The 21,165-nt window shown below is 43.7% G+C and overlaps 1 protein-coding gene and 1 long non-coding RNA gene across 3 annotated transcripts; one reads left to right on the top strand and one right to left on the bottom strand.

The window, feature by feature from the left end:
- Window positions 1-10,676: 10,676 nt before the first annotated feature.
- PRDM8 (PR/SET domain 8) lies at window positions 10,677-16,847 on the bottom strand. Of its 2 annotated transcripts, XM_090268086.1 has the most exons (4): window positions 16,598-16,847; window positions 14,075-14,295; window positions 12,861-13,092; window positions 10,677-12,463 (listed from the first exon to the last, which is right to left on the bottom strand). In XM_090268086.1, exons 2-4 carry the CDS (start codon window positions 14,291-14,293, stop codon window positions 10,890-10,892), a joined length of 2,025 nt encoding a protein of 674 aa, XP_090124212.1. In that variant the 5' UTR covers window positions 14,294-14,295; window positions 16,598-16,847; the 3' UTR covers window positions 10,677-10,889. The 2 variants fall into 2 exon arrangements, with proteins under 2 accessions (XP_090124212.1, XP_090124213.1); XM_090268087.1 differs by lacking the exon at window positions 16,598-16,847 and having other exon boundaries at window positions 14,075-14,327.
- A 1,135-nt stretch (window positions 16,848-17,982) lies between these two features.
- Window positions 17,983-20,748, top strand: LOC150019880 (uncharacterized). The gene is made up of 2 exons (XR_016509305.1): window positions 17,983-18,360; window positions 20,404-20,748. It is a non-coding gene; the product is annotated as an uncharacterized LOC150019880 (long non-coding RNA).
- The last annotated feature ends 417 nt before the right edge of the window (window positions 20,749-21,165 follow it).

The following is a 21,165-nucleotide window of genomic DNA, read 5'->3' on the forward strand; positions in this document are numbered from 1 at the left end:
GTTGTTTCTGACCTATTAATAAGACAAACAAAATTCTCTTTAAAGCAGAAAATTTCCAGTAAACTATTTGACTAACATATTAGTTTGCTAGGGCTGCTGTGTAAAATACCACAAACTAGGGGGATTAAACAACAGCAATTTATTTTCTCACACTTCTAGAAGCTAGAAGTCCAAGATCAAGATGTTGGCAGAAAGGGTTTCATCTGAGGCTTCTCTCTCTGACTTACAGGTGACTACCTAAAGGTGTCCTGACACGGTCTTCCTGCTGAGTGGTGTGTGTCTATACCTCCTCTTCTTATAAAGAGTCCAGTTACATCGGATTAGAGGCCACTGGTACAACCTCATTTTACCTTAATTACCTCTTTAAAGACTCTATCTCCAAGTACAGGCACATTCTGAGGTACTAGGGGTTATGAATTTGGAGGGAACAGAATTCAGCCCAAAACAACTAGTAATTCTGTCTTCTCAGCTTGCTCCATATTTCCAAACTGAGGTATTATGATATAGAACCAAAAATTCTAGATCGGAAGTCACAGTTCTAGAGTGAAAGAAAGATCTTAGACATGATCTAATCCTCAGATTCGTACCCCTTTGCTTTACCAAAGAACTTTTAAAGCACACCAATACCCTGGCCTTGCACCCAAATACTGATCAATTAATTTGGAGTGTGACCAGTCATGAGTTGGTTATTTTTTTAATCTTCCAAATGTTTCTAATATCAGGCCAGAGTGGAGAACCACTGATAAAGACAAATTTTTTTCAAAGGTGGTTACAGAATGACCCAGAGGATTTATTAAAATTCAAATTCCAATACACTGATCACAGCACCTTCGTTATAACCTTCAGAAACAGAGCACAGTCCATTTATCAAGCTTGCTAATAATGATCACGAACCCTAGTGTATAATTTAACCCTCTCACTTTACAGGTGAGAAGACTGAGGTTTAGAGAAATTAGTTCATCCAAGCTCACACAGCTACAAAATGACAGAGCCAGAAGGAGATTAGATAGATGTTAGAAGATCCGATATAATTTGTATTAGGATTCCCTGTGTTAATAAAGAATTGTGTGGACTTTAAAATAATCTGTAGCTCTGGCACCAGTATTAGACTGCATCTATTCTTGAATTCAGACATGTCCTGACAATTTTGGATGCTATTAGGCAGGCAGGGTCATCACAGCTATGTCTGCATTAAAAAATGCATTCCAGGAGCCCATACTGTGTTCAGGGGTAATAGGTATTGTTAGAAATGTTGGGTTTTTTGTCACTACTGCATTATACCTGGTACTACAGGCCCTGTATCCTCAGATTGAGGCCTAAGCCTTATGTGGAAGGAGACTAGTAACCAGTTAGAATATCCAGTGAGATGAAGCCAGTGCATGAGTGTTTTCCTGCTACCAGTAGCCTCTGCTGCAGGCATTGGTGGCTTAGAATCACTCACTGTCAGAGAATGGCAGCTTGTGTGAAGCATTGACTGGCTGGCAGAGAAGCATCAGTGATTGACTGGTGACCTGAAATAGGAAGCAAACTGATAGCTCAAGAGCTTTTCAATTCTACTCCTTTTATACATTCAAAAAACATGGGTGAGAGAGTTCTTGGGAGCCTGGTGTCAGAGACTTAGTTGGTGAAGGTCACAAACCCACTCATGTAAATAAGTCGTGACACAATTTTAGAAATCCTAATATATCAATTTCCAAAAACTAAAATACAAACCCCTCAGGGGATGATAATCCATGAACATTTTAGCTTAAAGTTTTTCTGAAACAGAGCCTTATTATGCATTTATATTTTTTTGTTATTCACATTAGTGACCTAGACTTGAGTGGAGAAGGAAGAGCAAAATGCTGACATGATATGAATAACCAGTAATTGAAAATTGATGTAAAACAGAACACTACTGAAAATTTAAAAATTTTTCCATGTACATTTATAACACTATAATTCAATTGAGCCTGAATATGTCAGATATATAGCAATTTTCTAGACTAAGGTATGAGAAAACTTAAGTCTCTATAGAGCTGGTTATTGTTCTAAACCCGTCAGTGTGTATCAGTGTGTATCAAGAAACTCCTCCCCTAGAATCATCAAACATAATGACTTAAAATCAAATTCTAGGCCCCTCATGAGATCTCTCCAATCTCTGGAGGTATGTCTGGGAATCTGCATTTTTAACAGCTACCTAGGTGACTTAGAGAGATCTCTGTTATGTCCTATAGATATTATTAATTTTTTCCTCCTCTAAAAGATCTTAATATTTCTCATTTTCAGTGAAGATTTCTAAGACTGGGAATTTGGGAGAAATTATCTTCTTTTTGAGTTGTTTCCTTACTCAATAAAATTATGAAGTCATTATCAGAAGTCCTTTTTTTACACTGTTCTTGTCTGATTTGAGAGGTGACTTTGTTCCTAGTCCCTGACCTGGCTGTTGGAAAGCATTGATATGACAGAGACTTAGAAACTGTACATATTAAACTTGAAATTCTTTTCCTGAAACGTGTTCAAAGGCAAGCCACCGTTCCAGAAAAGAAATCTGTACTATCTGAAATCTTTAGTTTCTATTTCTGAGCTATTATAAAATTGGCTAAATACCAAAATAAATGTATTTTGAATATTTAAAGGACTTAAGAAATTCAGATGTGAGCTGCTGGCAATCATAACTTGATGAAACTTGTTTTGCCCTGCTATTATCTTTACTATGCATGGAATTAGATTTTTGAAAGGTAGCTTTTCTAAATATCTCCCTGGTTTTAAGTTTGGGCATGTTTGAAAGCTTAATAAACACTTTCAAATGCTACCTCAAAATCAAAGACCTCTGATTTGGAAGCCATTTTAGGCATTATCACCTCAGGAGGAAAAGTACCTCTGCACACCAATGCCTCATCTTTCCCTAGATTGTTCCAAAATTAGAAATTAAGATTATTTTTTAATGGAGGAAAAAATATGTTCATGTAAATTTTTTTTCTTTGCATTCCTACCAATAGAAACTTTGTATACCACTGCTTTGCTGGAGAGGAAAGGACCAAGAGATACCTAAGAAAGTCTCAAGTAAAGAGGCAACTGAAGATGAGAGGTTCCAAGACAGAATTCAGAAAGCAGATTGAATGTCCATGAAGATAAGCTTCCTGGCAATAACTGTTTACCTCTATCCAGCCCTGCTAAAACTTGTGCTCTCTCCAAAAGCATTTTAACAGAGTCTAATTTACCCCCTTTTTTATACAGGATCTTGCAGTAATATTCCCTTTATTTTCTTTCATCCACCCTCAGTATGCTCCTAAAATGGACCTTTGGCCCTGGAGAACAGTATGGATACTAAGATCTTTCTAACTGGGTGGTTTGCATCATTTTCTGGGCTGGACGTCGCTGTTTGGCTGTGTTTACCTTTTTCAAAGACCCAGTGAAATGTTGCCAGGGGGAAAAACAGATCTTAATCCTTTTGCTTGGGAGAAAAGAAGTCATCAAATTCTTCTTTTTTTTTTTTTTAAATTTCAAACTTCACAGAAAAATAACTAAACACAGAAAAAAACTACTTGAAATTCTATAAGCCATGGTGTAACACCAGCACACCCATCTGGAGATGAAGACCCAGAGAAAAGTGGAATCATGCTACAGGTTTCCAGGTTTGAAGCCCCATAGCAGGTGTGCTCTGGGGTCCTGCTCAATAAGAGGATTGATTTCCGGATTTCTCCCCTGACACCCACAATCTGATTTTCCCCAGAGAAAATGTAAAATAAGTGATGAAAAGAATTTGGAATTCATGGCTGGATATCCGAAGAGATGTGAAGGACCAAAGAAAGGATAGAGTTCATTGCTTTTGTCTCATGATCTTTTTCTTGCAAATCTAATTCTTTTCCTGGAGTTCACAAAGGATCTTAGCAGTTTCCCCAAAGAATTCATTCCCTCAAGAATTTGGGAAAGATGGAGAAACAGGAACCCTACTGCACTGTTGGTGGGAATGCAGACTGGTGCAGCCACTGTGGAAAACAGTATGGAATTATCTCAAAAAACTAAAAATGGAACTGCCTTTTGAACCAGTGATTCCACTGCTAGGATTATACCCGAAAAATCCTGAAACCCTAATTCAAGAGAACTTATGCACCCCTATGTTCATAGCAGCCCTGTTTACAATAGCTAAGTACCTGAAACAGCCTAGGTGCCTGTCTGTGGATGAGTGGATCAGAAAACTGTGGTACATCTACACAATGGAATACTATGTAGCAGAAAGAAAGAAGGAACTCCTGCCATTTGCGACAACATGGATGGAACTAGAAAGAATTATGCTTAGTGAAATAAGCCAGGCAAAGAAAGCAAAATACCATATGATATCACCCAATACAGGAAACTAAAGAGCAACACAAACAAATGAACTAAATAGGCAAAGACTAGAATAGTAGTCAGTAGGGGGGAGGGGGGAGGGAGAGATGGGGGATAAGTAAGGGAAGGGTCTAGTCAAGGAACGTATATGAATGACTCATGGACATGGACAACGGGGAGGGATATAATTGTGGGAGAAGGGATGGGCTGGGATGGGGGAGCAATGGGCGGAAAATGGGACAACTGTAATTGAATAACCAAAAAATAAAATTAAAAAAAAAAAGAATTTGGGAAAGAGAAGAAGATATTGTATGCATTCTTCAAATCTCCATTTTAAATGAGGGGTAAATGCATAGTAAAATAATTCATTTACAGCTTAAGGTCCATTGGAAAACACTAAAAAACTTGATTTGGAATCAAGGGTGCCTTCTTATGATATTACCTTATGATGAGTACCATTCATGAATTACCATAATCTGCAGACTCAGAGTTGTCTTCATTAAGCACTGAGCACAGAATAGCTTTATAAGCAAAGTGTCGTTTGTTACATGGTGCTTAGGAAGAAAAATGGACTACTCTTTTGCATTTTGACCATCCTTTCTAAAGCAGGGCAAAGTATAGCTAGGACTCCTCTTATAGCTTTTTTTATTCTTAGTGCTGTGCTGGCTTATCATTTGTAAGTATTGGGAATACACTGTACTTGTAATTTAGAATTATTATAGGTAAGCCCTTTAAAACTGTGTTTAGTTAACTAGGCCTGTGGGTTTACTTGACTTTATCTTTTAATATGTATTTTTTTCAGTGACCCTTCTGTATGTCTAGGATATTTCGGAAGAACCACTGAATAGTTAAATACACATATCCACAAACTCAAGCCAGCTATTTCTCCCACCTCTGCTTGAAAATGAGCAAAGATCATTAAAGGAAGTCAAGGCCACAAAAGATTTCTTATAGAAGTACTAGAACATCCTGACCACCAGAGGAAGGTAACTTTTAGCTGAAAGGATATCTCTTTCACCAAGAGGGAAGGCAAGCATATGTAATAGTATGGAAAGCTGTCACATGAGTGACTTTACTTGCTTTTCATGACACTGCTGTGTGATAAGTCCAAAGGTGGTCTTATTCAGAAGTTCAAGTACAGTAAACTGAGACACATAGATGAAAAGCTCACAAAATTTGGAGCATGCCTTCTAACTTAGGAGCCACTAGTCTTTCCATTGCACTCCCATTATTTCTCATCCTACTGTTCCAAGGTGACAGCCATAGTAACCACACAACCCTAAAACATGATGAAGTGGGATCCTTCATGGTCTTCCTCTTGAGTAGGTTGTAAGAAGTAAACTGAGTCAACATGTGAAAAGTACTAAGAATAGTGCCTGCTAGTTGTGTGTCTATATTTGTGTGTACTAAAATAGATATGTATATTTGTATATATAAATATATACATATATGCATAATAAATACATATATAGTGGGTGTGTACCATGTGTGCAGACATGCATACATATATATTCCAGCACATGTACAGACACACACACATACATACACACACAACTTTAAGAGGGATAAGGAAATAATAGTTACCATAACCAAATTAGCTAATCAAGTAGGACACTTTACCCCTAACCATAGAAATTAAAAATGCAAATAATTTTTTTAAAGAACTTTTTCTTCAGCTTCTTCATCTTCTAGTTTTGGAGAATAGACATATTTCTTAACTTTTATGTCTCTATTTAAAGTAAGAAAAGCAAAGGCTGCCTTAGCAATATGATTTGTGAAGCAGAGAAGCAGTGTGCATCCCTTCTCTTTGGCCAACCAGACCACAAAGCTGGAGGTATTCAGGCTTACCAGTGAAACATACGTTTCTGTCTCAACATTCTAGGCTTCATGGCCCACCTGTCAACCAAAATACATTTGGAAGAGGAAAAGGAGGTGTCCCAGCTTTTCACTTCATTCCAAGTTCAGCTCCTGGGCAGGCAACATTTTAGACACTCCTTGAAGCTATTGTTGCACCTCCAGGGGAAGACAACATTTCTAAGGAAAGCCAAAAGTGCATGAATTCAAAAGCCAGAACCCAGACCTGGTACTTCCTCTCCTAGGAGGAACTGTGCAAGAGGTGACTGTGCTTGCATGTCTGTATGGGGGGACGGGCACTTTGCCCATCTCTATGAATCCTGGATGGGGTGCGGGGTAGCCCTCAGTGCCCAGTAATTGACAGTGCAGTTTCCTGTTGGGCTGGTTCAAGCACCATAGGAATGGCCTGTATGGCTGAGAATCATCAAGGAGGTTTCTTCACAAAACTCCAAAAATGATCTCAAATTTCCAGAAGTCCTTAAACATAGAAGAGAGTATGGAGGTGAGGAAAGATTGAGGGAAGTGAAACCGGAAGATATCAAAGAAGAGCCAAATTGATTACAGAGCATGAAGACTGGGCAAGGGAAGGAAATAGGAGATCTAAAACCTTCAGGAGAACTCTTGTTCTCCCTCTGTGGCCGGTGCTCTATCGGTCAGTGGTGGTCCGCTTACCAGCTCCTGTCTCCGTTCCTGGCCCCAACGCTGAGGGCAGCCCTGGAAGAGATAGGGACTGTCTTCGCCTCACAAGCTCGCCTGACATGGGCTCTGCAGACACGCACAGACTTCTCCACCTGTGTCCGCAGCGGAGGGGAGTCTGGCCGATACTATGTGGCAAAAGAGACGGGAAGACCTTGACACTCTAGTAGAGCGGCTCTGGGGCTCAAGCCCTTTGAATCCTTGGGGTGGGAAGGGGACGCACTTCATGGCCGGTTTTCTGAATATGACTGGCCTAGTGTCCAAGGTTTCCCCGCTGGCGGTCACGCTCATGGGGCACGCCACCTAAGGAGATAACTAAGGTGAGGGGAAACTCAGCAGAGGGCACGAAAGGCAGTGCACAGCGGTTCAAACACCGGGTGGGATACGGGAAAGGCGAACCCCGGGTAGACAACTGTCTCCATCCTCCACTCTATCCTGCTCTCCTCTGCGCCCCACTGCTGTCGCATCTCTGGGCTTGCAACTGGTCCGCGCGTGGGTGCAACTGCAACAATTATGCCTCTGGGCCTCAGAGGGCCGCAGAGCCTAGGAGTGGGCCTGGGACCATGGGAATTCCCCCGGGAGGGTCCGGTTTCGGTGTCGGTTCTCCAGAGCCCGTGAACTGGTGTAGAGATGTGCGTTTGTCCCTTCCCGCGTCCTCTGGTTCCCGCACGCCTATGGGCATACTCTATACCCTGCAAACACATCCTGGGTAATACAGGCATCCTCCAACTCACAAACGCCAAACGAGGATAAGGATTCAGAATCCGCTCTAGTGCACGCTTGCAGATCGCTGGGAGCGCTGGGTCATTCCCAGACATCCTGCCCCTGACTGGGACACAGCACATGCCGGTTGGTTTTCCCTCTCCCTGCTCTTTAGGACCTGCAGTCTCGGCCCTGGGAACTCAGGCCACCTGCCAGAACTTTAAAGTATCTCCAAGTCTGCATGACCCTGTGACCTTGTTTCCTTCACAGCTGTGTGCAGACATTTACGCCCATGGCCTCAGCAAGTGGCCTGTTATATCGGCATACGGATGGGGTTATGGAATTTAGAAACTCTCATTTGAGAAAATCCAGACACGGAGAGAGTTAAGATACATCCGAAGGCTTAAAAATGCAGGAATAAAATAAAACATTTATCAGTTTGCCTTGGCTGAGGGCAAAACTAGCTCTGGGCACCCTTCCCTTCCTACTTCCTGCCAAAAAGGTCTCGTGGGCAGATTGATCAGCAAAGCTGCCCAGCCCCCTAAAGTGTCTGCCACAACACACCTACCTGGATCAGCTGGGCAGTAGCTCAGCCAATGCTTGGCTTTCTTCCTGATTGTGTGATTAAGTTAATGACCATACAAAAGAAAACACAGCAGAAGCTTTGGGAGCATCTACATGTATCCTTAAAAAAAAAAAAAAAAAAAAAAATCCCGATTCCCAACTATGAGGAAGCCTTTTTAAAAAACAGTATTTGTTTACATTTTTTTTAGACCTAAGATCATTTCTGAATCTCTGAATCCTCAACTGGTAGTAAAACCAACATAGTGAAAAAGAGATTCTAGATGGATCTGACATAACAAAGGACATTCAAGTTTGTTTGTTTTTATAGTTAGGCCCCAGACAACCTGGGGTTTGTTTGTTTTTAAGAAACTCTCTCCAGCGATCCACTAGTCTAGTTACAGGCACAGACAATTTAGTTGGCCTCTAAAGCAGTGTGATTTAAGGATCTCTTGAAGCCCATCTTCCATTCGCCCTCAAATATCTTTCTCAATTCTTGTCATCAACTTTGCTTAACCATCAATCTCATTGTTTTTCTCTAGAAAACTCCCTTTAGATTTAATAGGAGTCTGATTAACCATTAGAAAAATCAATTCCCCACTACAAGTACTCTAAATATTGTAGAACCTGACTCACTCATTGTACGGATGAGAAAAACAGATGCAGGTAGACCAGATGATGCCATTAATGACACAGGGTCATACTAGTCATAAATAGCAGTTAGAACTGGACTTTTGGACTGCTGTTCTTATCACACATTGCTGGGGGATAGTGTTTCAGATTACCCAACTGTTGCCTAGCAAAACTGAGAGTAAGTACAAAAAGTACTTGGATGATCTTAAGAAGTCAGTCTCCATATTCACCAACCTGGGTCACACTATGGACACATCTATTTGTCCTACCCCTGGTATTTACCTGCTCCCTGTCCTCATCATAACTTGTTCTGTAATTACCTTAATGAAGTCTTTAAAATCCTTTTAAGAAAAAGCTTTGAATGCCTACAATGAGAACTTGTGCAAGTTTTCCATTTCAGACCTCTTCACAAGTATCCTCCATATGACAGGGGAAGGCTGGCAAGATGTGAAGGAAGGGAAAAGTGAGAAAGAACACCTGTGGTTGAATCTGTGTCATGTACGGAGCTAGAGCATGCATAAAGTGACTCTGAAGATGCCCATGGATTGAGTTCATGCCATCCTAAGACCTAAAGGACCATTATTTATTTAGTTTTGCATCTAATAGTTGCTGGATATACCACACACTCTCACATACACTCTGTTGAAATAAAATTTGTTGTCAGTATATGAAGAGAGGTACTTTTCATAAGAGGAAGGGCAGGAAGAGGAGGAAAGTTATCAGGTTCTTCTATATGGTAATAACCCAGGACTAATATCTTCCAGACGCTGTGCAGCTGCTCAAACATTTAGAGGGAAAGGTGGGCCCTGTAATACTGACTACTGTGGTCATTTCACCTTGGTTTCTAAAGAAACATTCCATAGGGTCTCTTAATAGGTAGTGACAGAATGCTCACCAGTTCTAGAGGACCAAATACTCTCTTCCATGTAGGCATCACCAACAAAACCTTAAGTTAGCTTTTCATCTGGCTTCTCTGATCCAGGCCTGAAAATGATCTCTGGTCACCTATGAGGATGCTGATTATCCTGCTGCTGAAAAGAATACTGATGGCCTAGTGACAGGTTAGTTTTGTGGCAGGCATTTTTGTTTAAATGCTTTGTCTTTAGATCAAGACACTCACTGCTTTCCAGCTAAAGATTCTCCAAATAATAATCAAACCTTGTCTTCTCTCTTTTAGACTCAAAATTGTCTTAAGAGTAAATAAATTCAGGTGGGGCAGGGTTTATTGTCTCTCTCCTGCTATCTATCTCTTCTTTTCAGAGACTCAGTGAAAATAGATGGTATCTACTCAAAGTGTTGCTCTTGGCTACAAAAATATATTTTAAAACACTTCCCAAATAATTGCTCTGAAGAAAATAGTCATTTATTGTCAAAGCATCCAACATACCGAGATAATCTATAAAGTTTAATAAATCTTTCCAGGAATAAAAGAAACACATAACTATTCAGACTTCATTTCACTGGCACAAAATTACACTTTGTATTAAAAGGAAATACATATTTACATAATGATGACATTCTTCATTGAAGTCCATAATCATTTCATGATACATGCACTTCCCTCTGGAAACTTAAATTGAATGGTGACGCCCCCATTTTATTCTTTTGTTTATTTTTGTAAGAACACAAACTGCCATCAAGAAATGCAGAAAGCATCTCACTCTCCTTTATATCTAAAATAAATTTTGCCCTTACCTATAATTATTACATCTAAACTGTAAGTGCTTAATAATTTAAGTAGAAACGTATGACAAATGCATCAATATGTTGCAATATATGACATTTTTAAAAATGTAACTTTGTTTTTTGGGAAAGTGAAAATGCGTGCATTCAAAAGAAAAGCCCTCAAACAACCCGCCCAATCAAAAATCCACCATCCTGTCTCGTGGTGTGTGTGTGTGTGTGTGTGTGTGTGTGTGTGTGTGTGTGTGTGTAGTGTAGGTCGCAGGTAACATTTGAATGAGATGACTGGGAGGAACACATGTGTTTGAGAGTATGTGTGTGACTGTCTCTCTGAGTGCAATTCTCAGGTCACAAGGAGGTGGTGGATGCCTTCACGTGTTTGTTCTTACAGGTGACTTGACTGCGCTGTGCGTGTACGTGCCGCATGGAAAGCTAGGGTCCTTTCCGTGTCAATTATGGGAGGTCATGTGCCTGGAGAGGTGGTGGCGCTCCCTAAAGGACTCGTTGCAAATGGGGCACTTGAGTTTCTCCTCCCGCCGTCGCTTCACCAAGGGCTCCATGGCGTACTCCTTTTTGTGATGCGACCTCATATGGTACACTAGGTCGGAGGTCATGCGGAAGGAGGCATTGCACTTGGCACACCAGTTCTGCGCAGGCAGACACAGCGAGGTGAAAGAGGGCGGCAGCAGAGTGAGCGCCGAGGGCAGCTGCAGCTGCAGGGGTCCCGCGGCCGCGGAGCTCTTGGGCCAGAAGGCGGTGGCGTAGAGGAAGGGGCTCTGCTTGGGAAGGCCGCCGCCACCGCTCTGCAGGGCCGCGCAACCCCCGTTCAGGTCTGCGGCTCCCTGGAGCTTCACAGCCAGAGGGTCGGGAGCGGCGGGGTAGAGTCTGGTGGGGCCAACACCGTCGCTGGGGTGGCATGGATCGAGCGCGCTCAGTTTCTGGCCCAGCACCAGCGGGGGCAGCTGCGAGAAGGAGCGCGCCGGCTGCGAGAAGGCGCTTTTGCGCTCGTCCGACGCGGCGCCCTGGCAGCCGCCGGCGCTGCCCCCGCAGCCTACACTGCCAGTGCCGCCTCCCGCGCCGCCGCCGCCACCCAGCTGCGGCACCGAGATGAAAGCGCTGCCACGAGCCGGGCTACCGCCCTCCAAGCGGTTGGGCAACGGGCCCCCGGGTCGCGGGGCCAGCAGCTTCTCGGCACTGGCCGGCGACGGGGCCACAGGCGTGGAGGAGCCACCGCCGCTGCCTGCGTCCTGGTCGTCGGCGGCTGCGACCCCGCCGTCGGCGGCTGCTTCTTCCTGCAGTCCAACCGCTCGGGCTGCCTTCTTCACCTCCACGAAGGCGCTGCGCTTCGCTTCTCCCGTCTCTGGGCTGGGCGGCGCGAAGAGGCGGCCATTCTCTTCCAGGCCGAAGTAGCTGCCCGAGGCGCGGTACTGCTGCGGCGTGCACACCAGGTCCTCCTTGGAGGCGGGCAGGGGCCGTTCTGCGAAGCGGCCCCGGCCCCCAGCCAGCCCCGCGCCGCCGCCCTCCGCCTCCTCCGAGAATTTTCTCTTCCCCTTGCCCACGCCCGTGGTGTGGCCTTCGGGACTCAACTCCGCCTCCTGGTGGCCGCTGCTGCCGCCGCTGAGGCTGCGGACCGGAGAGCAGCTGCTGCCTCCCCCGGAGTTTTCCAGCTCCCGGGCCAGGTTGTGAAAGTCCGTGGATGGCTTCGCGCTGCCGCCACCGCCAGTCGCAGGAGGGTTACTGCCCTCAGGGGAGGGGGTCGGGTAATGGTGGAATGGGCCAGATTTGCAGAACTTGGGGCCCGGGCCCAAGGGCGCCTCCTGTTGCTGCTGCTGCTGCTGTTGCTGGTCCTTGCCGCCGCCGCCGCCCCCGTGATCCTTGGTGCCCACGCCGCCACCCTGTTCGTCTTGGGGGGTCCTATCAGCGCTGTGAATTCTCTTGGGGCAGCGGAAGCGCAGATGCGCCAGGTAGGGGAACTCAAACTGGAAACGTTGGCTGCATTCCAGGCATGTGTAAGGGGGCGACCCTGCTTAGTGAGCAAACACCACACACACGCACACACGCGCACAGGCACACACACGCACACCACATGATTACTCAGCATCGTCTCCAGGCCAGTTTGTTATCACCCCCTTCACAAATCCATCATCTCTCAGAGCCTGAGTGCCTGAAAAAAAGGGGATCCTATACGACTTGATCTAACTTCCCCTCCTGACTTGGGGGGAATGCAGTGACTAAGGCAAGTGTCCCCGATTTATCCTCAACTATCTGCCCTAGCTTCATTACGGACTAGATCTCAGAAGCTTCCTAACAGATGCTCAAAGAGAGGAAAGGCACGCCCAGGTGCCAGAGTGAGAACCCGCCGCTGCCTGCATCGTTCCCCGTTAGCTAAGGGCCCACACGCAGGTCGAGAGCCAACCTACCATTCATTTTGCTGTGGGGTCTAGAGGGGCAGAGCAAGAGTAACTCAGTCAGTTCTTTGCCGTACCAAACTAGTAACTCCTCATCTTTGGCAATCCTTCGGAGAGAGCGGTAAAACAGCTGTCCGTTTTTTATATAGGCTTCAAGGTTCTGCTCTTCTTTATCTCTGGCTGATTGGACCAGACGCAGCCACATGAGACCTTCTGAGGAACCATTTGCTGCTGAGGTGTCTACCTACAGTTTAAAAAAATAAAGAATACAAGAAGGCAGGGGGTTGGGAAGGGAGACTCTTGTGAGAGAATGAAGCCAGAGGAAACAGGGATATTTCCTGCGTGTCATTCTTTTCCAGAGAATTATCTAAGATCAGGATTCAAAAACCTTGACCCAAGTTGGCAGCCATCCTCATGTTTGTAACCAGCAGTCAAGAGAATTGTCCTTTGAAACATTGGAGCAATCGTATAGATTATGTAAGTGGTCGTTTTCATGTATTGGTTGAACATCAAATGAGGAAACTTCTTCCACTTCAAATTACTGTTAACCCCTTGAGAATTTACTTCTAAATTATTCCATATTACAAAAATGTGGGAGAATTTTGTTTGTTTGGGAAGTGAAAATCTTATATCTCAGTAATTATCTTATGGTATTCATTCATCTTCCTAATTTTGACTTAAACAATTATTAGTTTTTCTTTATAAAGAAAGAATGAGAAGAGGACTTTTATATCCAAATTCAAACATATGGATTTAATGATGTTGTACTGTCAAACTATTAACATTTTTATTTAAATATGATCTTTGGGCACTAGCTACCTTTCCCAGAAAGGGTAATATATTTAGGGAAACAGAAGGCCTCCTATAGTGGAAGGCAAATGCTCTCATACTTACAGAAAGTACTTACTATGCAAATACTTATTAAGCAGCCTCAGTGTTCTGAAATCTCCCAGAGTTAATTTCATCACTAGGAAAGCCCAGAATGGAGGCACTGATTTAAGCATACCTGGTATTCCAAATCAAATGTCACTTATTCCAGAAAAATCAGTTGACACTAATTTGAGTTTAATTTTTCCTTTTCAACTTTCAGTGTGTAAAATAAGATGACTCACTTTACTGCAATTTCTACATTCAAAACCTATGTCAGCTTGTCATTAGAATAATTCCTAGTCTGTTTTCAACCAGACATTACCCTCCTACTCTAAGCAGCATCAGCAAAGACTTACCCTGAAGATGTAAGGAACTGTTCTCTTGTCCGTGGACTTGAGAGCTATGAAAGCTATGCTGTCATACAGGGAAGTATGGCTCAGGACGCAGGGACCGAATATAGCGTTCTCGGGAATGTCGCAGGTGGTGTAAACGCTGGTAAAAATATCTGTCAGACACTGTTGGACAGCCTTGGCATCTCCATCCCAGATGCCTCGCTGGATGCCTGAATCCTCCATCACTGGAGACAGACACACAGGACACCGGAGTGAATTACATTACTCCTTTTGCGTTTATGAATCCAGACAGGACATTTTAAGTACTCAACAGATTTTTCTTGAATTAGCCTGATTTTTTGCATAGCTCTTATTTCAGAAATAAAGCCAATGGCAGATTAAATCTGGCATATTTTGAATATGCCAACTAAAAAAATGGAATAGTGGCAGCTCAAGGTAGACTAACCGCTTGTGAGAGAGAAAGCATAGGGCTAGGGAAAATTAGTTTTTTGTTTGTTTGTTTTGGGTTTTTTTTTTTTTTTTTTTTTTTTTGCAGTAACTTGGGGGAGGATGGGGCAGAATTTTAGGGGGTGAGGGTAGGGGAGGATAATCGTATTTTTTTAGTAGCCTATAGGCTTTCTTGACTGAAAGAAACTTGTAGCTCTTTGGAGAAAGCTCCTCTCCTTTTCTCTTATGTATTGGACTGGGTGCCTGGGAGCTGATTTTATTTTATTTTCTTCCAAAGAGGGGAACAGCATTAGTGAACAGGTGGAGACAGCCAAGCATGGCGAATGGATTTCAAGTGGAGTGTCAGGGCCACTGATTCCATGTCAGCTAACCTTTCTCTGCAGCCTACAAGAGGGGACGTATGTCTGCTCATTACCATAATCCAACACTGTCCCTCCGAGGCTTTAATTAAAAGCAGCAAGCAGAGGTAATTATTTTTTTTCTCAACATGCTTATTTATGGATGAGGGTGAATCCCAGTTACCTTGTTATACAAAGGGGTGGATTGAGTCACATGTGCCTCATGAAGTGAGAAGGTACAGGGCAGGTCCAAAGTGTCCCCTGTCTGAAATACTACCTGTGTAATGACGGGTGAATTCTCTGTCCCCCAAATACAACCCAGCCTGGGCAAGAGGGGACAGCCCCTCTTAAGTAGACCTCAGTGGACTCTCCAGTTGTTTAATCCACAGCAATTTAGAAAGTAATGCCCTGATGGAGGGCTCTCTATTAAGCTATCATTTGACATTTCTTCCTTTGTCACTGGACACTGTCTACAATATTCATCATTTGAAAAAACTGTTATGTAAAATTTAAACTGGCTTTGAACTAACTTCATTGTTCACTCTTTCTGATTGATTTAAAGATTCCCTCAAGTTGGTTTTTCCCCAGTAATGCCACCATATGCAGAAATTTATGTATATTTTGTATAATTTAAGTAGCAGGAAAGAGTAGAACTAATGCTTTTCCTGAGAAGTTGTTAATTATGGAATAATATCAGTAATGTCCATTTTTATCTTAATGTGTATTAACCAATTAATCTTGCAAATGTGATTACAAGGTACTGCTTTTTCTTTTTCTTTTTTCCCAGCTAACAGAGAATGAAACTTTGGTCAGCCTCTTCTTTCATTCACTCTGCTACATCTTCCAAATGTCAAGTATTGGGCAGTATCTGCCAGACAGAAATAAGAGAAATATCCATAAAGTAGAAACTTTATGATACAGCATCTGTCTTTGGGGCATTTTTTACCCCACACAAGGTAACCATTCTTATTTCCAATTGAAAATTTAAATATATATATATATATATACATATATATATATACACTTATATATATATATATTTTTTAATCCTCCAGAACCTCTTGTCTTTTCAACAGAATCCTATTCTCTCCTTTTCAATTTCCCCAACTCAGCGTTTTATGTCCCAATTTCTCTCGTCCTTTTAAAAGTGTCTTTCAAACAAACGTTTCATTGTGCCAGGAGGTCGCCCCGTCACGTCGGGCAACAGCAGGGACACAATCATTAAAATGCAGTTTTATCTAACAATACGTTGAAAAGATCCTCGCTGCACCGCGCTAATAGGGGACCGTGTTGCCGCGGCGGCCGCCAGGAGCCTCAAGCCAGTCACAATAATCGCAGGACAAGACCAGAGCGTGGACTCGCCTGCCCGCCGGCGCGCGCGGTGGCCTTTGCCACCCAACCTTTCACAGCTCAGCATCCTCCCCAGGTTCTCATCCGCTGGGGCATCCTTTCCGGAGCCTGCTGGGCTTGCTAGAAAACCGGCGCTGCCTCCGGCCTCTCACCCTCCCCTGGAAGCAGGCATTGTCTAGCGGCTGCGCGCTCCCCAGTCGCTTGCTTCTCTGGCAAAGTGCTTTCTACCAGCTCCTCCCTTTGTATAATCTTATTGGCAGCAGAGATCCCCTCTACAATTATTTTCTCCCCTCTTCTGGATATTGAGGAAACAGAGGACAAAAAATTCCACTCTCCCCACCAAACCTGCCTTCCTCCCATCCCCCTTCCACATCGATGCAAATAGACTTACCAGGAATAAGGTCAGAATAGAATCGCCGAATAACGCCACCTGGAACCGGGAGATGCTATCGACTGTTTCTTTTGCCTATTGTATCAGTGTATTTCCATGTCAAGAAGTGTTGCTATTGCTGTCTGGTAGGCGCTGCCTAAAGAGGGAAAAGAGAGATGGAGAGATGGGGAGAGAGAAATCAGGGGAGAGTAAGACGGGAGAGAGAGACGGGGAGAGAGGGAATGAGAGTTGTACAGATGGACCCGATGCAGTGACTGACTGGCATGCAGACACACACTTTTTGTTTGCTGCACATAATCTGCCCAATGACGCGTGACAGCCCACGTCCCCTCCCTTTAACTCTTTGCTGGGCTGGGCGCTCCCTCCGGCGCTGCCTGCCTGGAAGCGGTCTCTCTCTGGCCTACCGGCTGCCCATGAGTCCTGAGCTCCTTCCCCAAGCGGCAACGCCTCTCTGAGCGTGACTGGCCCTCGTTCTCCTAAAGCATTGCCCCCTTGGGACTGGTAGGAGGGGACAATCAATTTCGGGGTCGTAAAGGGAAGTATCAAAAGAACTGGAAAGGGCCTTTTCCCATTTCCCCTGGCACTTGGAGAACCTCTGACAGAAATGTGGTCACTCAGCAAGCGCGCGGAGTCGGCGCGCATTTCCCGAGCCTGAGTTCTGTGCAGGGGAGGGGGTTTGCAGATCAGCCCCAAGGGATTCTCTGGCCATTGAGGCGTCGCTGGTTCAGCACAGCTAGTTGCTTGGGGCTGATAAGCCAGCTCAAGCTTTCTCCAGGAGCTCTCACTCCACCAAGCCCTTCCATGCAAGTTCAGAAAGGTTGCGCTTTGATGAGAACTTGGCCGTCTTTCTGTGGAACTGGAGATGGAACAAGGGAAATGAAGTGGGGACGCTGCCAGGCTTCCTAAGGGGATTTACAGGGTTCGTCTGGTCCCAGGACACAAGTACCTGGGCGGGGGAAAGGGTGAGTGACAGACAGATGAATGGGAAGAACCCAGGTTACTGTACTCAAGCTATTCCCGCTATCCCGCCCGCTGCCCCACGCATTCTGCGAATCCAGGAGGGAGGGTCCATGTTGGTGGCGGCCGCATTCTAAGATCTCCAAGGGTGTGTGTTGATGGAGGGAGTGAGTCAAAGTAGAAATTATTACCGAAATGTGCTCCGGAGAGCTTTTCACGTCCAGGTGGCAGAAGAGTGGATGGAGTTGCCGCTGCCCTCTCAGGAGCCTCTTTGCTCGCTAAGCCACTTGGAGGTGCTGGCTGGCCCCTTTAGGGCAGGGGCTGATGCTAATGACTTGAGGTCTTTAACAGCCTGAATGTTGACTCCTTCAACTGGGACCGCAACACGTTTTCGCTGGGGTGGGGGTGGGGGGGGTCTCCGGGTGTTTTTCGCTATTCGACTCTAATCTTAAAGGAAGAAAGGCCTTTGAGTGGTATAGACGGTTCCACTCCCTCAGCCCCACACACAAAACCAGTACATTGAAGAGGACAATCGGTTAGCTTTAGGATAAATCGAATGTGTAGCCGGCTAGCGTGGACGAAGCAGAACCACGACTTAAGGAGGAGAGAAGAGAGCCTCATTTTTATCCAGTGATGGAATAAGGTAATGGATTGTGGATTGACAAAGAGCAGCTTAAAAAGAAAAGGTGTTCACGATGTTAGACTCTCTCTCGCAGCTCTGAGACCTCCCTCCACAACCCAGTGAGGCAGCGTGGCACTGAGCGCCTTTCCTCGCTGGCCCCTGTGATCGAAGAAAGCCAGAAAAGGTGAGTTATTTTCTTCTCTTTCTCTCTCTCTCTCTTCAACGGCCCCTGGAGACCCCCCCCAAATAAAATTTCAGTCCTTCCTATCAAATACAGTCAGCATGGTCGCCTAGAATTAAGGTAGGACTCAGGGAAAGTAGGGCCCATAAATCCCTATCGGCGGAGGGTGGGGAGGTGGGGGTGGGGAAGGGGCGGGCGGATGAAGGGTAATTCTCCCTTAATTCCCAGGTTAGCTACTGATTCTTAAAAGAAATCTTCTCAAACTGCAGTTGTCTTAACATATCATTTCTCTTTATACATGTGCGAACACTTTAAAATAGTTTGGCTAAGGGCAACTCATGTAATGGCAAAGGCTCAATGCTAGGGCTCTCACAGGTCCATACAGGAGAATCACTGCATTTAGCCATCAACTGTCTTATGACTAGATGCTCCATTCATTTCTCCCTCTCCCTTCCCCCCTCTCCATCTCTCTCTCTTCCTCTCTCTCTCTCTCTCTCTCTCTCTCTCTCTCCCCCCCCTTCCCTCCCTCCATCTCTTGTGTAAAGAATGGGTAGGGGGATTAGAAATCTCAAAAGAATTGCCTCAAATATCTCACAAATAACCCACAAGGTGGAAAAATAGTCGCCAGACACTGAAGTGAATTGAGAGAAGAAAAAAAAGGATAAAGAAGGAGGCACAGGTGTAAACAAGAGCAAGATAAAGAAGTAGTCATAAGAGAGTTGTGGTCCCTTAGCAACTATGGTCTGATAAAGCAAAGGAAGGTGTACGTGTGTGGTTTGAGGAGAGTGTCCTTAAACTGAATTCTATTAAACTTGATCGATGTTGAAAAGAACATTCCTTAGAGCCTTCTTTTGCTGGTATTTAGAGAACAGAAAGTTTGTCTTTCCTAGGAAAAATCATCTGCCCATGAAAGTCACCTAATTTTTTTTCTATTACATTTTTTTCCTATTTTTTTCTAAATATAAAAGCATCTATTCCAGAATGTGGACATTCTGGAAAATCTTAAACTTTAAATGGAAGGCATTTTTCTTTCCTGGCTTTTCCTTTCTTAAATATAAAAGGCATGTTTTAGACTATGTCTCCTTTGAGGTACTGAAACCTAGACTCCAGTTTGTATAAAATAAAGAATGTTTCTGGTACTTAAGTTGGGGGTGGGGGAGCTTGATCTTCCAAATCTCAAGCAGAAAATAACTAAGATTCTATATATATTTTTAAAAGGAGATATATTTCTATTTTTCTGCCCCCTAATTAGATTTCCTCTATTGATATCAGGGGGGAAATCCCCAAATAAAAGATTTTTCTGACATTTTATGAATCCAATCAACTCTTTGTCTTGTGTATTAAATGATTGACATAACAAAAGAGCAAATATGGGCAAGATCAAGCTAAAAATTCCTATTCAGGGAGTTTTCCAGTATTTTAAGTGGTACATATTTGCTTGGTAACATAAATGGTCTAAATGAAAATCATTGATAGGAGGTAAGAAAAGTCTACAAATTGAGATATGTAAATAAATGCTTGAAGCATTTATTTAGCCTTATATAGTGTATAAATGTGCACCTCAGTCAATAGTTTTTATCTAATTCACATGGAACAATGGGCTTATGCATATATTTGGGGTTCTTTTTCCTGGGATTTTATTTGCAATTAACCAAGTAGAGGGATGACAGTGAAGAGTGAGGGTATGTTCACCTAGTTCCACTTTAGCAAGGAAGGCTTCCAACATTTGTGGTAAAATACATATGTAGACAGCTGCAGTACTGTTTTGGAAGAGAAGGCTGGAGAGAGGCAGATGAATGAATTATTTTTGAGGTGGTGACTTTTATGACCTAAGTGAGAAGATGAAGAAAGGGTAAGAAAGGAACTCTGATTCTTAGAGAGTATTGCAATGCACTTGTACTTTCTCTTCCCAAGGTAGAGAAATGGAGCCCAAAATATCTCAACTTCTGTGATAAGAGACAGGTAAAGTCTCTAAGAATAAGCCACTTAGGAAGATTATTACCCTATTAGAATGAAAACACATTGTTTTTCTTTATCCTTTTCTAGGTCCTGGTTTATCCTCGGCCAAAATCCTATTTCCAAAGCTCTATACGAGCAGAAGTTTTCAACTCATGGTGAAGGAAAAACACACTGGAAGTCAAGAGAGATGCCAAGAAAGCCGACAATGGAGACTTTTTCCTATGCTCATAATCTTCCCACAAGCAGGTCTCTGAAAGTGCTTGTGAGGGTTAGGGGAGGCAGAAAATGGAACTTCACAGCCTCGCCATGGAGAATTTAAAAGTTTCTGAGGAGTCACTTAGGGGCAAGAAGAGGCAGATTTGCTGAGCTGGATGGAGGGTACTGTTTTTTGTTTGTTTGTTTGTTTTTTAATAAATGTACATGGCAATATCAGTTTGGGTCTGTTCCTTACATTAAGTGTTACTGTTGGTTCATCAGGTGAAAAATCAGTGAATGTTTACCAGATCGGTCCTGGGAGAGCAAGAAACTTAAGGAAAGGATGGATAATTTTGTAGTTGGTGAAGAGGGACTCTAGACTCCCAGCTCCTGGCTCACATTTTTTCTCTTCAGCTTTTCCTCTTTTTCAATAAATGGTAGCTGTTTTTAATGCTGCTGCTACTACTACAACTGTTGCTGTTCTTATGATTATAACCTACCTTTCTCAAGTTTAAAACCTTATCTCTGAGGGATCTCAAGTTCTACCCGCCATTCTGTTGGAGTTCAGCTGCAAGCTGGAAAGTCTTTGACAACTTTGTGTAACTTATTTCCTCTCCTGGATCTGGATTATAATCAGCTGGTTTAATGGCTTCT

This window comes from Furipterus horrens, unplaced genomic scaffold, assembly GCF_987537825.1.
Source record: "Furipterus horrens unplaced genomic scaffold, mFurHor1.1.pri manual_scaffold_2, whole genome shotgun sequence".
Taxonomy (NCBI): Eukaryota; Metazoa; Chordata; class Mammalia; order Chiroptera; family Furipteridae; genus Furipterus; species Furipterus horrens.